This window comes from Sus scrofa, chromosome 6 (genome assembly GCF_000003025.6).
Source record: "Sus scrofa isolate TJ Tabasco breed Duroc chromosome 6, Sscrofa11.1, whole genome shotgun sequence".
NCBI lineage: Eukaryota > Metazoa > Chordata > Mammalia > Artiodactyla > Suidae > Sus > Sus scrofa.
In genome coordinates, this window is record NC_010448.4 from 160,389,514 (window position 1) to 160,405,039 (window position 15,526).

At 42.9% G+C, this 15,526-nt stretch overlaps 1 protein-coding gene across 11 annotated transcripts in view; it reads right to left on the reverse strand.

The window, feature by feature from the left end:
- Positions 1–15,526, reverse strand: part of OSBPL9 (oxysterol binding protein like 9) — a 177,669-nt gene that overhangs the window by 801 nt on the left and 161,342 nt on the right. For 10 of the 11 annotated variants that reach the window (XM_005665436.3, XM_003482083.4, XM_003482085.4 and 7 more), the window contains 9 exons: positions 11,174–11,259; positions 8,294–8,465; positions 7,007–7,091; positions 6,178–6,288; positions 5,885–5,948; positions 5,626–5,766; positions 3,177–3,255; positions 1,771–1,862; positions 187–322 (listed from right to left, as the gene is read on the reverse strand). In XM_005665436.3, coding sequence (XP_005665493.2) covers positions 187–322; positions 1,771–1,862; positions 3,177–3,255; positions 5,626–5,766; positions 5,885–5,948; positions 6,178–6,288; positions 7,007–7,091; positions 8,294–8,465; positions 11,174–11,259 — 966 coding nt within the window. The remainder of the gene's footprint in view (positions 1–186; positions 323–1,770; positions 1,863–3,176; positions 3,256–5,625; positions 5,767–5,884; positions 5,949–6,177; positions 6,289–7,006; positions 7,092–8,293; positions 8,466–11,173; positions 11,260–15,526) is intronic. The other variant, XR_002345204.1, reaches the window with a different exon arrangement.

The window sequence follows — 15,526 nt, forward strand, 5'->3', positions numbered from 1 at the left end:
ATCATGCTTTTAATTACGTTATGCGTCTCTCCCCGCCACCCCAACACTGCAGTGACTTTTAGGCAGGGGCCATGGCTCATTCAAAACAGTGTTTGGTACTTTGCCATTCACTGAAATGAATAAATGAGTTATAGTTTAGGGGACAGCAGGTGGAAGGTTGAGGCAGGCTCCCCGAAGCAAGCTTACCCTTGTCTCCCATTGAATTTCCTTTTCCTTCCTTTCTCGGGCTTCCGCTCTTTGTCTTTCTTCAAGTCTATGCTTGGCTTCAGTTGCTGCATCAATGTCTCTGATTTTTAAGTTGAAAGTGACATCCTTCCAAAGGCTACGGAAAAGAAGTGAAGGTGCTAAGTACTTGATGGACAGAGCAGAAAGCAATCTTGACAATGAAAGGCTAGAGTCGTCCTGAATACAACATCACTACAGTACAAGTCAAATGGCTTTGAGCGCTGTACTTCACAGACGAATCTCCTTAGGCTGGCACTAGGCACTGGGGTAAAGGACAGAGAAAAGGACACAGAAGATGACACCGCTAGTTGTCAAAGGAGGAAATAAAGGATGAGAAGAAAGCTGGATACATGCTTAGACAAATAGAGGAGAAAAAACAGCTGAGACTGGGATTCCCGCTGCCCTCCCACCTCATCTGGCTGTACCTCTAACTAGGGATACAACCTTGGGGCTGTCAGTTCACCTCTCCAGGGCTTCAGTGTCCTTTACTATAAACCAAAAGGGTTATTTAGATCAGAGGAGCTGAGAAGTTCCATTTGATAAAAACTCCCTTGGAATTAAGAATGAAACCTGGGAGAAGCAGTTTTGAATACAGAGAATAAGGGTCAAGAGAAGCACTGCAGAGGCTTAAGGGGGTGATGGTGGAAAGAGAGCTGGCTTCCTCTCAAGGCCGGGAAGACTGGAAGATGAGAGACAGATAACGAGACACGTCTGGTCCAAACAACACTTTACAAGTGAAGATTCATTGGGACTAGAAAAGTAACCATCCTAAGACCCCCTTGTGTTAGCGGCAGAGCATAAATGTCTATGTATTTCCAGTCCAGGCAAGTAGACTGTTAACAACTTAAAGGCAATAGGCAGGGTTACAATTTGTAAGGTCCCCTTCATTTAAGAAATCCCTTCATGTGCTAAAAAACAACTTTAGTGCATGAATCCTCATACCACTAAAGGATCCTGATTTCATCCCACAGATGGAAGGGGGAAAAATTTATGATGTTTGAGACATTATAAATTGAATACCAATTAGATATTTGATGATATTAAGGAGGAACTCATTTTTTAAAAAATACATTGTGGTTAGTGTTTTTTTAAAAATGTCACTTTAGAGATACTGAAATTAATTTAGGAATGAAATTATTTTTTAAAGTTCCTTGCAAACAAAAAAAGACCTGAAGATGTTTTCGATATATATACACATGGTCTCAGTTGGGACCTCGCTGCCATCTCTTATGAGCCACAAAGGTGGTGCTAAGTCAGCATACACTTGGCTCTTATTATATGCCAAGCAGCACACCTGTGCTCCATGTTTCTCTCATTTAGTTCTCATGACAATGCTGCAGTAGTTCCCTTTTCAGGGATGAAGGCAAAGAGAGGTTAACTTACTGTCACGGTTACAGTGCTCAGTGGTGGAGCTCCATGTGAACCCGGGCCTTCAAACTCAGCGTGTGCTCTGCTGTGTCCTGCTCTACAGCCCACCGCCAGCCCTGCACCTATGCGTGGCCACCAGCAAGAGAATCAATAGCTCTAGTTGTGTCATCTCCTTACCAGCGGGATTCATACTCATTCTGGTCCTCCAATTTCCTCACTTTCTTCTTGATTATAGGCAACTTCTTGGTATCTATAAAAACTGCATTTTCCTAGAAGACAGAAGGGGTAGGTATGTATTTTATTGCTCACCTTATTCCAGGAGGAAAAGTCAACTCTTCTCATTAACAGATTTAATAATGAAACCCCACATATGTTACTGGTGTGGACAATGAGTTCCAAAGGCAAGCTTGAGGCTAAATTATAATTGTGTGGGGTTGTTTTTTGTCGTTTTAGGGCCATACCCACAGCGTATGGAGGTTCCCAGGCTAGGGGTCCAATCAGAGCTGTCGTTGCTGGCCTGTGCAAGGGCCACAGCAACGTGGGATCCGAGCCACGTCTGCGACCCACACCGCAGCCCACAGCAACCCTGGATCCCCAACCCACTGAGTGAGGACAGGGATCAAACCTGGGTCCTCATGGATGCTAATCAGGTTTGTTAACTGTTGCGCCACGACGGGAACTCCTAATTGTGTTTTAAACCTTGGTAAAGGCTCAATTCAACAGACATTTTTCAATGTTGCTATGTGCTACATGCCTGCAGAACTAGACAGATAAATCTTTTTTTCTTTTTCTTTTTCAAGGCCATACCTGTGGCACATGGAAGTTCCCAGGCTAAGGGCTGAATTGGAACTGCAGCTTCAACCTACGTGACAGCTACAGCAATGCTGGGTCCAAGCTGCATCTGTGACCTACGCCTCAGCTTGCAGCAATGCTGGATCCTTAACCCACTAAGCAAGACCAGGCATCCAAATCCACATCTTCACAGACATCACGCCAGGTTCTTAACCTGCTGAGCCACAGTGGGAACTCCGAGACAGCTAATCCTAACGTTAAGTACTCAAGTGCTTTTCACATTTCAAATGCTCCAAGTCCAAATCCAGTTCACTGATTCCTCCTGTTAATCCCATACTACCCGCTCCTATCTTAATTAGTAGTTTGCAAGTTCCTTGAGGGCCAGGACTATCTTATTTCTGTGTCCCTGGTGCCAGGCGATTAACACATTTCTTACAGTAAATCAAACTGTGTATATAAAAAACAAACATGAATTAATAATTTAGCACTTCCTTTTATTTATAAACATACCACACATTCTAAAGTCATAGCTAACACTGACTGGGTGCTTACTAAGTGCTAAGCATTCCCCCCCCCATGTTGTCTTTGAGTGTTTTAAGAGGAGAAGTGAAAGTAAAACTCATTCTACTGCCTATGCTGCTGGGGAAGAGGTGGGGAGGAAAAGGCTTGCCCTGAAGAGAGAGCATTAGAGCTCATCTTGGTGGTTCGGTAGCCAGCTGAAGGGAGCCAGAGGAAGGGACAGGCTATGATTCCACGAAGCCTGAAATAAGTGGCAAAACACAGCTTCTTACCCCCGTTGAATACTTTGCATACATTACACCATTCCATTCCCCTTCAATTGAGCAGAAAGACTTCTTGTCATTTGGAGAACTAAATTAAAACAAACAAACAAACACAAACGTTTGTGTTAGTCTCAAATTGAAATTTACTCTAGCAAAGAATCTGGTCAGTGTGGCCTACTCACAGAGCAGAACAAAGAGCAGCTGTGCAGTCTGTGGTGGAGGCAGCTTAATAAAACTGGATTCTCAGTCATCTGTCTAAGAAGGAGGGCCCTGAACAAGATGCTAATGAACAGGAACGGTGGCCATGAAATGCACTAGGTGCTGGGGCCACAGCAACCTAGGGACAGGCCCTGCTTTAAGCTGTGCACAGCCTGGTGGGGAAAGACATCGCCACTGAGATCTGAGATGGCAAGTCCTGTGGTGCGTCCAGATGGGCTCTGGAGAGCAAGGGCGATGCTGCTAGAATGAGGCTCAGGAAAGCCTTCACTTAAGGACACGACACTGGAGACGAGGCTTCCATCTTCAGGCTGAAAGGGACCTCTGGGTCAAAGGGGTTTACTCTTTTCCTTGCTTGGACATGGCAGTGACGTGCATGGCAGCGGTAAAACTCGGGAAGACATGCGTTACAGCAAAGGCCAGATTAGGAAGGGCAACGCATGAACACGGAAGGCTAGGAGGTCAGAAAGAGAAAATACACAGGGCAGAGGAATGAAGCCGCTGTCACTGGACTGAAACTTCTTTCCGCGGTGATTTGGGACTTTGTGCAAAGGAAGACAAATGGAAAGGAAAACGGTAGGACCCCAAGCTTGGAAGGTTACTGTGCAGAGGTTCTCAAAGTGTGGTCTAGGGGCCCCTGGGGCTTCCTTCCCCTTAGGTCAAAATTATTTTCATAATATTAAAATATTACCCTAACTTGAAGAGCCCACCAAGCGCTCTTTCAGAAAGCAGTCTTTGTTATTTTACGTCGCTGTGACTGGCCAAAAAATCTGCTAGCAGTTCCTGTTGGTGCAGGCCCGCCCATGTCTTCGTTCTGGACCTCCTACCTCCCCCACCTGCCTGTTGGGGGCCAGGGGCAGCTGCATTACAATGGGGTTGGGTGCTGCCTAAGCTCTCCCATAGGTGTTTTCTGACTGTAATGATATTTTAGATTTTAACATGATGCTTAGTAAACTTCATCTTGTGTTGTTCATGGTCCTATCCTGCTCAAGAATTTTATGGTTGCTGATTCTGTCATCCAAATTTAATAATCTCCCTAAAGAATTGCTTAACCAATCCTATGCCCAATAACGTCTTTTTTTTTTTTTTTTTTGGCTGTACCTGCAGCATGCAGAAGTTCCCAGGCCAGGGACTGAACCTGCAACACAGTAGTGACAATGCCAGATCCTTAAACCACTGAGCCACCAGGGAACTCCCCCAGTAGGCCTCTGAGGACAGAGAAAGTCCTGCATATTTGCCTTTTCTAGGTAGGCTCCAAACCACCCAGCTGACTGGTTACCCAGACAGCATAGCTCCTAGAGTGTCAAAAAGAATCAAGCAAAGATGTGATGGTTACTTTTCACCCCAACAAAGGCACAGAAAAGGCACAGTGGGGGAGTTCCCGTCGTGGCGCAGTGGTTAACGAATCCGACTAGGAACCATGAGGTTGCGGGTTCGATCCCTGCCCTTGCTCAGTGGGTTAACGATCCGGTGTTGCCGTGAGCTGTGGTGTAGGTTGCAGACGCGGCTCGGATCCCGCGTTGCTGTGGCTCTGGCGTAGGCCGGTGGCTACAGCTCCGATTCAACCCCTAGCCTGGGAACCTCCATATGCCGCAGGAGCGGCCCAAGAAATAGCAACAAGAACAAAAAGACAAAAAAAAAAAAAAAGGCACAGTGGGCATCACAGGATCTACGGTATGGACTAGCTCATCGTTAATAATGATCAGGCACCCAAGAGTCCCTGTTGTGGCTCAGGTTACGAACCCAACTTGTATCCATGAGGATGTAGGCTTGATCCCTGGCCCTGCTCAGTGGGTTGGGGATCTGGCATTGCCATGAGCTGCAGTATAGGTCACAGACACGGCTTGGATCCTGCATTGCTGTGGCTGTGACCACAGGCCAGCAGCTGCTGCTCCAATGTGACCCCTAGCCTGGGAACTTCCATATGTTGCAAATATGGCCCTAAATAGAAAAAAAAAAAAAAATCAGGCACGCGTGATCTGGGTTAGTGAGGAGATGCAGGAAGACCCTTTCAGTTCCTCAACTGCAAGTCATTCCTAGGAAGGAAATCCTACCAATGATCTCAGATTATCCTGAACCCAGATTTTAGGTCTCTTTCTGATATGAGATGTTAGGAAGATGTGGAACAAGTTTACAAGACAGAACCATTAAAACAGTCAACTCCTGATGGAAGTTGCAGTTCAAGATAAAAGAAGTATTTCTGAGAATCAGGGGCACTGAGACAGAAAAACAAAATACCTACAAAATCTCAGCAGTAATTCTGTGCTTCTTGCCCCCATAGAAAGGCTTAGTGTGGAAGACGATATTTGCGTTGTAGCCGGTTTTGGAACAATTAATACTGCATTCTCCGCCTAGTTCCACCCAGGGCACTGTGAGGATGGACCTGCAGAATCAGAAGTTTCAGGTAAGGCGGACCGTTGAGAGGAAAGAAAGGAGGGGACAGCGCAGGGAACAGCAGGACCTGCTGCTGGCCGTTCGGAGGAGGACACAGCTCTACTTGCCTGCCGTAACCATTGGGGAACGTGAGAATGTAATGCTCGTCATAGTCCAGACACGAGACACAGCCTGGGGAGAGAGGGCGGAATCGCGGATGAGCAGCGGACAGACACTCCTCTCAGTTTAGGGAAAACCAACCCTGCTCCCACCCCGAGGACACGTGCTTCCATGCCAACAATGACATCCCGCCTGTCTTTCTGGGGCCATTTACTCTTACTAGGCAAGTGTCCGGCACACATCAGAATGACATGAAATCCTCCTATTAACACTGCAGTTCACCCAAAGCACCCAGACTCACCCTGCCCTATGTTGTGCACCCCGATGGACATCCCAAGGAATTTTGATTTGGTCCAGATGTGAGCATTGAATTGTATCTTCTTGTTATAACACTCAGCATAAAAGGCTGAAACTGAATAGAAATTGTTTTCAATTGGTGCACTATCTACAGCCACAGCCTCCTCTCCCACTCCCTCAACCTAGAGAAAAACCTGCCTGCAAGGGGAAAATCCTTTACCCCTCAAAGGACAGCCTTGAATGTGGCCAGGAATCACCCACCTGCCTTTTACTCCCTGTTTCCCCCAATGCAAGCAACCATTCAGGACCTCGTGGGCAGGAACGTCCCTGAACCACGAGGCTATGGTCAATCCCAGGGCTTAAAATCAAAGGCTCTGTCCTTCTGGTCAGCAAGCACGTTTCTGCCCAGCCCCAACCTGGGCCCGTCCAGTGTTTCGGTCTTAACACTGCACTGAGCAAGTAACAGAGGAGAACACACGTTCTTTCCACTCGGCCAGAAATACACTGTGCAGAAACGACACCTCTCTCATATAAACTGTCTTCAGAGCTGCTGAGATCTCTTCAGTACAGCTCATGCTATGTAAGATGACTTTAGAAGTATTAAAAGTTGGCTTCCCTAATCCCTTCTTTCCATGTAGATTTAACCGGTGAAGCTAATAGAGCCTTTGGAACTTTTACAAGGAACAATCATCAGGAAGCATCCTCACAGGACTGGGAAGATACAGGCAGCCATAAAACAGACAGTATGGCGACCTCGGTTACAGAGTTTTTAGGAACCTCTTTAGACAGAGGAGTCTGAAAGCGGACCTTGCGGGAGCAGCACTGTGACTTACTGGGTGGATGATGGGAGACCTGCTCAGCCACGAAGGTTACGCTATTCTTGGAAACCCAGGGAACTGGTCCTTCTGAAACGAGCTCCTGTAAGCAAATAAAACATCACCTTCTTTTGATGTGGAAACAAATGACACTGCAGAGACTCTAACAGCTGGAGTCTCTGCCTCCCAAGGTGGTCACTGCTCCCTCCTCTACACACCCAAAGCATCGCACCTACACTTGTCTTACGGCACTTAACTACACTACAGAATTACTGCTCTATGTCAGTCTTCCTAAGTCTCCCTGAGACATTCCTGAAAGCAAGGACTGTGTGTCTAACTCAGGACCAGGGCTGGCTCAGAACAGGCACTGATCAATGTCTGCAGTATGAACAACAGACGTACACTGCCTCTCTTTGATTCAGTAAGAACTACTTACGGAAAGGGAGAAATATGGAGTTATGTTTCATGAGAGATTATGTGCCTGTCACTGTGGGCTAGGAGGTTACTTCTTCATCCTTAGGGGCCTGTTAGCATTTATTTGAGTCTTCCCTGCTCCCTGTTTTCCTTAAAATCAAGTCCCACACATTGGAGCCTGGGGCTCAGGTTTCAGTTACTTCCCTTCTCTAGCTGTGCTGTCTTTCTAGGTGATTTCACCTCATCTCAGGGCTTTACATGCCATCTAAATATATTGAAGTCTCTGAAAGCCCCATCTCCACCCGAGACGTCTCCCTGAACTCCAGACGCTTAATTCTAACTCCCTATTTGACAGTCCCACTGACAGAGCCAACAGATCTCTCATACATCAGAGTTGAGTTCTGGATTTGTCCCTCCCCAAGTTCAGTCTTTTCCCTTATGCTAAATGGCACCAGCCAATTACTGAGACCCACATGCAAGGACGCCTCTGATGGTCCCCTTTCCCTTACCTCCCCAATCTATCAGCTCTACCTCCAAAATATAGCTTGAATCAACCATGTCTCTCCTGGTTTTTCGCAAAACCATTATAATGACCTTTTCAAAACAAAAATGAGTTCCTGATAAGCCATAAAATGATTATGCTCCACAAGGACCTTGCATGATCTGATTTCTAGAATCTCTTTGTCTCATGTCACTCTTTCCCCTTGTTCATTCTATTCGAACTATGCTGATTGAACAACACCGTTCTTCTATGGGTGGCAAACATCTTTTGATCAGTGCTTTTGCCATTACTCTCTGCCCCCAAATAAAATGAAGTCTTGAATCGGTACACCGAGCTAAGTATTAAGTATCTAAGCACTAGGTCAATAAAAACATCACTGCAGAACGTACCGCATTCTCTTCCGTATCATTTGGCAGTGTCCAGTGACACTGAAAGATCTCACCCAAAATGGGGTTGTAGGGCTTCTTGGCAACTGATCCTTTTCTTCCTGCGTGAAAGGCTGAGAGGTACCATTTCACAACCTGAACCATTCGGTCCCTGGCATCCTTCTGGTCACTAATACTACAAGGGAGAAAGACAAAGTGTAAGGTCTTGCTTTCTGACAGGATACAAGCGGATGCAGCACCCTCAGGAGGGTCCACCCTAAGCCCAAACTGAGAGAGGACCCAGCACCAGGAGCTAGCTCAGTTTCTTATAAAAACTGAGGTATAATATACATAATTAAACACAACAGTCTTCATTGATGAGTTTGAAAAGTGCATCTGCCCATTTAATCAATCACCATGCAACTGAGATAGAGAACACTGCCACTACCTCCAAGTTTCCTGATACTTCTTTCCAAGCAATTCCCACCCCTACCCTGGGGCGGCAATCACTGCCTCTGTTTTCTAGTACCATTAGTCTCGCTCGTTCCAGAACTTCATGCATATAAGTGCACTGTTTAATTGTGAAATAGTTGGAGATTTTCTGGATATATCTGGGTTACTGATTTCAAATTGAATTATTTTATGATCAGTAACTATATTCTGTATGGTTCCAGTTATTCTAGATTTATTAAGTCTTCCTAGTTCATGGTCTAGCTTGATGAATGTTCCATGTGAACTTAAAAAAACTGTGTTATACAAACTGTCTGGTAGTATTTTAGAAAAGTCAACTGGATTTTCTACAGCCTCACTGATTTTTGGGGGGTAGGTGGGAGAGAGTGATTGTTGTTCAATCAACTCCTGAGGGAAGAATTTCCAACCCTGAGTGTGAACTTGTCTATTAATTTTTGCTGCACACAATTTGAAGCTGTTTTAAATACTTAGGATTATTATTTATTCTTGATAAACTGGTTCTTATCATACGACATAACTCTACTTGTCTCTGGTGATATTTCTATCATAAAAGTATCCTTTCTCTGATATCAGCTTTGTTATATTTAGTGTTTTGCATGATATGTCTCTGCCCATTCTTTTACTTTTTCTTTTTCTTTTTTTTTTTTTTTTTTGTCTTTTTGTCTCCTAGGGCTGCATCAGTGGCACATGGAGGGTCCCAGCCTAGGGGGTCGAATTGGAGCTGTACCCACCGGCCTATGCCAGAGCCACAGCAACGCCAGATCCTTAATGCACTGTGCAAGGCCAGGGATCAAACCTGCATCCCCATGGATGCTGGTCGGGTTGGCCAACCACTGAGCCACGACAGGAACTCCTCCTTTACTTTTACTTCTTTTTTTTTGGTCTTTTCAAAGACACTCCTGCGGCATATGGAGGTTCCTAGGCTAGGGGTCGGAGCTGAATCATAGCTGTAGCCGCTGGCCTACACCACAGCTCACAGCAACCATAGATCCATAACCCACTGAGCAAGGCCAGGGATTGAACCCGCAACCTCATGGTTCCTAGTCAGATTTGCTAACCACTGCGCCACGACGGGAACTCCGAACATGTATACCATTCCCGTTTAGTGTAATACTGTTATAGCTGGGTTTAACTCTGTAATCTTGGTGTTTGTTTTCTATTTATCCCCTTTATTCTTTGTTCCATTCCTTTCCTCCTTTTGGGGGAATTACTTATTTTTAAAACTATAATTAATCTTTATCTATTGGGTTTTTAGCTGTACTTTTGTATTTTTTAAATGGATTCTCTAAGGATCTCAAAGTTTAAATTCTCATACATAAAAACTATCCTTAGGGGTTCCTGTCATGACTCAGTAGTAACAAACCCTACTAGTATCCATGAGGACACAGGTTTGATCCCTGGTATCAGTCAGTGGGTTAATGATCCAGCATTGCTGTGTCTGTGGTGTAGGCTGGCAGCTACAGCTCTGATTCGACCCCCAGGTCCGGGAACTTCCATATGCCGCGTGCGCAGCCCTAAAAAGACAAAAAAGCAAAAACAAAACTATCCTTAAATCTCAAATCTTCATCTAGTGAATAACTGATAGTTTCTATCTTTGCTTACAAATGTTACCAATATTTGTTCAATTTTGTATTAATTTAAACAGTGTCACATTTATTTGAATTTCTATCCTTTGGGAACTGGTTAAGTAGCCCTCAAAATCTTCATCAACTAGGTATGCATCACTGTCAGCCAATGTGTCCACACACTGTGAAACTTAGTTATCCGAATCTGGTTTCAGTAAACAACAGTTCAAAGCCAAATAATACAATCAGAGAGGACGGATTAGAATATTCTGTTATAAAGAAAATTTTTCTGCTACCACCGCAAGGCAGTGTGAACTCACTGACCTCCTGATAAATCAATCCCACATTTGGATTATCTCTGTCCTTTGCACATATATCTAATATTGCGAGCTTTGTATTGAAATTTATGAATCCGTCCATAATCTGGACACTAGACTATAAACTCCTCAAAGGCAGACACTGACTCTCCTTTTCCAACTCATAATAAAGTATCTGGCAAACAACAGGTGGGAGAGAAAAGTCTGCTGAACTCAGACAACTGAACTTCATCAGGATATAGTGTAACTACTTTAACAGTGATTGATTACCAATCCCAGGATCAAAGAGGATCCTAGCCTTAGCTCCATAAATACTGGCCACATTATTAACAGGCTCTCAAGATTTTTTAAAGTGCTTAACTTGGTGGCCTAACAACATTACCAACAAATAACCTAAGCAAACAGGCATCTAATACAAACAAAATATTCAAAATCACGTTTCCCCAGATATGTTTGAAAGGCAAAAAGGAATTCATCTATCTTGCAATGGCAGAGAGCTAATAAGTAACACCTTTTTAGAAAATTGGAAACTACTGTATTAAGTCAAATACCTCACAAACAGGTCCGGATGTGCAAAAAAGTCTGCATACATTTCTAAAAGAGATCTTCTTTCAAGAATAAACGTTGGAAGAACTACCTGAAAAACATACGTATTTGATCCTTGAGGATCAAATTCCACTGCAAATAAACAGACTGCTGAAGTACTTAAGCAAAAAAAAAAAAAAAAAAAAAAAACAAATGAGAACAAAAAACTCATTCTAAAGATGGTAACACCCACCAAACACTGTTCAGGCATGCTTCTGATAACTACTTCCCAAACTGTTCTGATTCAGAAATGCACTTTAACCTGCCCAGCAGATGGAAAACAGAGATTCTGAATGTTCAAACGTCACTTCCTTTGTGCAACATCCCTTTAGCTCCCTGAATCAGTGTAGCAATAACAAGCAGCAACCCTTTAATACCTAGGACCTTCTAGGGCATCACATATACATTATCTTATCAAACTGTACAACAATCCTGTTTAGAAGAAACTGTTACCTTTATTTTTATAGACGAGAAAAATGAAGCTCAAAAAGTGAGAAATTTTCTCACTGCCCCATTACTAAGTGGGATTCAAAACGCTCTGCCTAACTTCAGGGGGTGGGGGTGGGGGCGGTTCTGCACAGTCTTTACTGTGGCTTCTCTAACATCATAAGCGCATTAGGAAATTTATCTACTTATGGATCTGCGTTTCTCAAATAAACAATAAGCTCCTAGAATACTAGGGCCATACTTATTTGTACTTGCACCCTAGGCTACTATTACAAAGAAAGAAAACTTTAAATAAGTAACTGAAGGAATAAACAAAAGGAGAGAATAAAAATGGGATTCAGAAGTTCCCATTGTGGCACAGCAGAAACGAATCCAACTAGTATCTATGAGGATACGGGTTCAATCCCTGGCCTCGCTCAGTGGGTTAAGGATCCAGTGTTGCCATGAGCTGTGATGTAGGTTGCAGACCCAGCTCGGATCCTGCATTGCTGTGGCTGTGGCACAGACTGGCAGCTGTAGCTCCAATTCGACCCCTAGCATGGAAACCTCCGTATGCCGCAAGTGCGGCCCTAAAAAGCAAAAAAAAAAAAAAAAAAAAAAGGGATTCAACCAACTCTTTCATCATGGGAATGTGGCAAAGGAGAAAGTAAAGAAAAGAAGAAATTGGAATATGGGGAAACAATGAGAAAGATTAGCATTAACCAATTTAAAAAAGGAAGATTTCATTAGGGAATGGAAGAAGAATTTTTAAAATGTGTATCAGATTAGACATTATTCACTATGGAAGTGGAGCATAATAGGAAGTAAAAATTCCTTTCAGTGCAGTAATTACTGCACATCTGCTATATTCAAAATCCAGTAGTAATGCTATAGTGGCAGCAAAGGCAAGTATGACAGAATAATACCAGCATTTACATTTTAGGTGGAATGTGATAAATATCATACAAAAGATGCTCAAGAACCCTTGACATTCAGAAGAGGGAAAGATGATGTTTTGTTTGGGGAACCAGAATAAGGGCAAAACTTAATTCAAGTGAGGCTAGAGAAAAGCCTTCGAGAGTGGGCTAAACTAGACAGAGGGAAAACAGAAGAATAAGACACAGAGACAGAAAATGAGTGTGACAGGGACTGACCAGTGTACCAGTACTGCTGAGTATATAGAGAGGGATGACAGAACACAGGCTTGGAAAGGAACACCAGGGTTCTAACATTTAGAGTGTTTATTATCAGACTCCAAAGTTTAAATGTTCCACAGAACATGTATGTTCACAATATAAATATCCTTAGAGTGGCAGGTAAGCTTGGCACAACTTCCTACCACTCTTGAAAAACACAGAAATCCTAAGTGTAACTAAGTTAAGACTATTGAAGAACAAGATGGGGTGAATACCTTAATATATAAATAGCTCTCCCAAATCAACAAAAATAACTGCTGCCAGTTGAAAAATGAACAAAAGAACTGAACAGGCAATTTGAAAAAGAAGAAATCGCTAAAAATCATAAATTTGATGTGCAGTAAAAAAAATTTTTTTTCTTTCTATTTGAAAATTTTCTTGAGAACTCTCATTCAACAGATTTTCAATGTTTTCAAAGCAATATACTGATATGAGTCATTATGTCAAGCTGTTGGAACAGTGATGAAAGTGACCTGGCTAACTTTCTTCAATCTGGGTTCAAGTACTTATTTCGCCACTTCTCAGTATCAAGAGACTCTGGAAAACTAATTCGTCTTCTCTAAGTTTCTGTAAAAAGGAGGATAATCATATGTCTTCCTAAAACTTTAGGACTGTTTTGAAGATCAAATGAGGTAAATGGGATGTGACTTTATGGTACTTCCAAACCCCACAATATATTTGGAAAATAACTTTTTAGAAAATAGTTGAAGTGAGAAAAAAAGATTTTTTTAAAATGGCTGCATCCCTGGCATATGGACGTTCCTGGGCCAGGGATTGAATCTGAGCTGCAGCTGTGACCTATGCCGTATCTGTGGCAACACCAGATCCTTAACCTGCTCTGCCATAGTGAGAACTCCGAAAATATTTTAAAAAAATAGGAAAATGAGACACAAATTTAAAGTTTTGGTTCTTTTTTTGCTTTTTTGGGCTGCACTTGTGGCATATGGAAATTCCCAGGCTAGTGGTCGAATCAGAGCTGCAGCTGCCAGCCTACATCACAGCCACAGCAATGCCAGGTCCGAGCTGCATATGCGACCTACACCACAGCTCACAGCAATGATGGATCCTTTACCCACTTGAGCGAGGTCAGGGATCAAACCTGCATCCCCATGGATACCAGTGGTTTTTTTTTTTTTTTTAAACCACTGAGCCACAAAGGGGAACTCCAAGGCTACTCCAATTTTAAAATCCCAGTAAGTTTGTGCGTGTGTGTATGTAAAACTGATTCTAAAATTCATGTGGACAAAAACCACAAAAATGCCAAGACATTCTGAAAAGGGAAAGCACGAAGAAGAACTAACCTTACCAATTAAAAAAATATAGTATTTTAAAGCAATAAAATGAACCCACATCCTTATGGATACCAGTCAGGTTCATGTCCGCTGAGCCACAATGGGAACTCCCAAGGCATTATTATAATAATACTTTGGAATGCACAAGGGAAACAAGATTTTAAAAGCCACTGCCAATCAGAGTCATTCATGTCAATAAATATTTATTAAATAGCTAACTTGGCAAAAAAATTAACAAACTTGTAGTGGCTACAAACCCAAATATAGACCATCTGGCAAAAGAAATTGTATGAGACAAGAATTACGCACTTGGTCGTGGCACACACTTCTGTAGCTTATGCGCATTCTTAGTAACACAACTTTGATTCAGTTCAGGTTTAGGCTCTATGTTGCCATGAGAGTCACAGGGCCCTTCCAGATCTCAAGGGGTGAATGTAGATTAATCCAAACCAATTGTTTACCCTCCTTTGCCAGTAACTGGCTTAGGTGTGCATACATGCCTAGCTCTGGCCAATGAGACTCAATTGGAAGCCTGATGGGCCAATTCTGGAAAAGAAATTATTCATGAAAATAAGTTATTTTTCTGTCGCTTGACGTAACTGCATTCAGATGTGATGACTGGAAGTATGGCAGTCATTTTGCAATGCGGAAGAGATGGATCTGAGGGTAGCAGGCTAAGGACAGCAGAGCAGAGAGACAGAAGGAACCTCGGGCCTTTGTTATACTGTTGACATATCACAAATTAATCCTGGAACTACCCTACGTCTGGACTTCTCATTACATGAGACAATATACCTAGTATTGTTCAAGATACCATTTAGGTAGATTTCCTATTACTGGAGACCCAAACCAACCAAGGTGAAAGATGTAGAAAAAAAATACATTATAAATGTCGACATCTAAAATTAAGCTCTATCTTTCAAATCTGGAGTGACAATTCTTCTCTAGCAATTATGCGATCAATCTAATGATCACTGAAAAAATTCTAGGGGCAAGCTCCTGCCAATATTCTCTTATCTAGAACATTCTCAGCACGTGTCTGGTTTCACGAATTAATCCTATTCTTGTGTTTCTGTTCTCATTTAGATCTGTGGTAAAAATTTTTATTATAAACACTTACTGGGAAGTATTACAGGTTAGTTTACAGATTTTGAAACCTTTGACCAGAAATCTTAAGACTCTCAGTTCTGCCACTGAACAGGACTTAGCCAAGTGACTTAACCTCTCTGAACGTAAGTTTCCTCATCTATGAAATGAAGTTAACAACAGCATCTACTCTGCAGCGCTTTGGTGGACATTAGTAAAAGGATGAGGCTTAGAGCACAGTGGCAGGGATTTTACAGTCACCTATACACCAGTCTCCTATACCACAGGCATTCTGTTTAGAGCTCCAAGTTTAAATTCA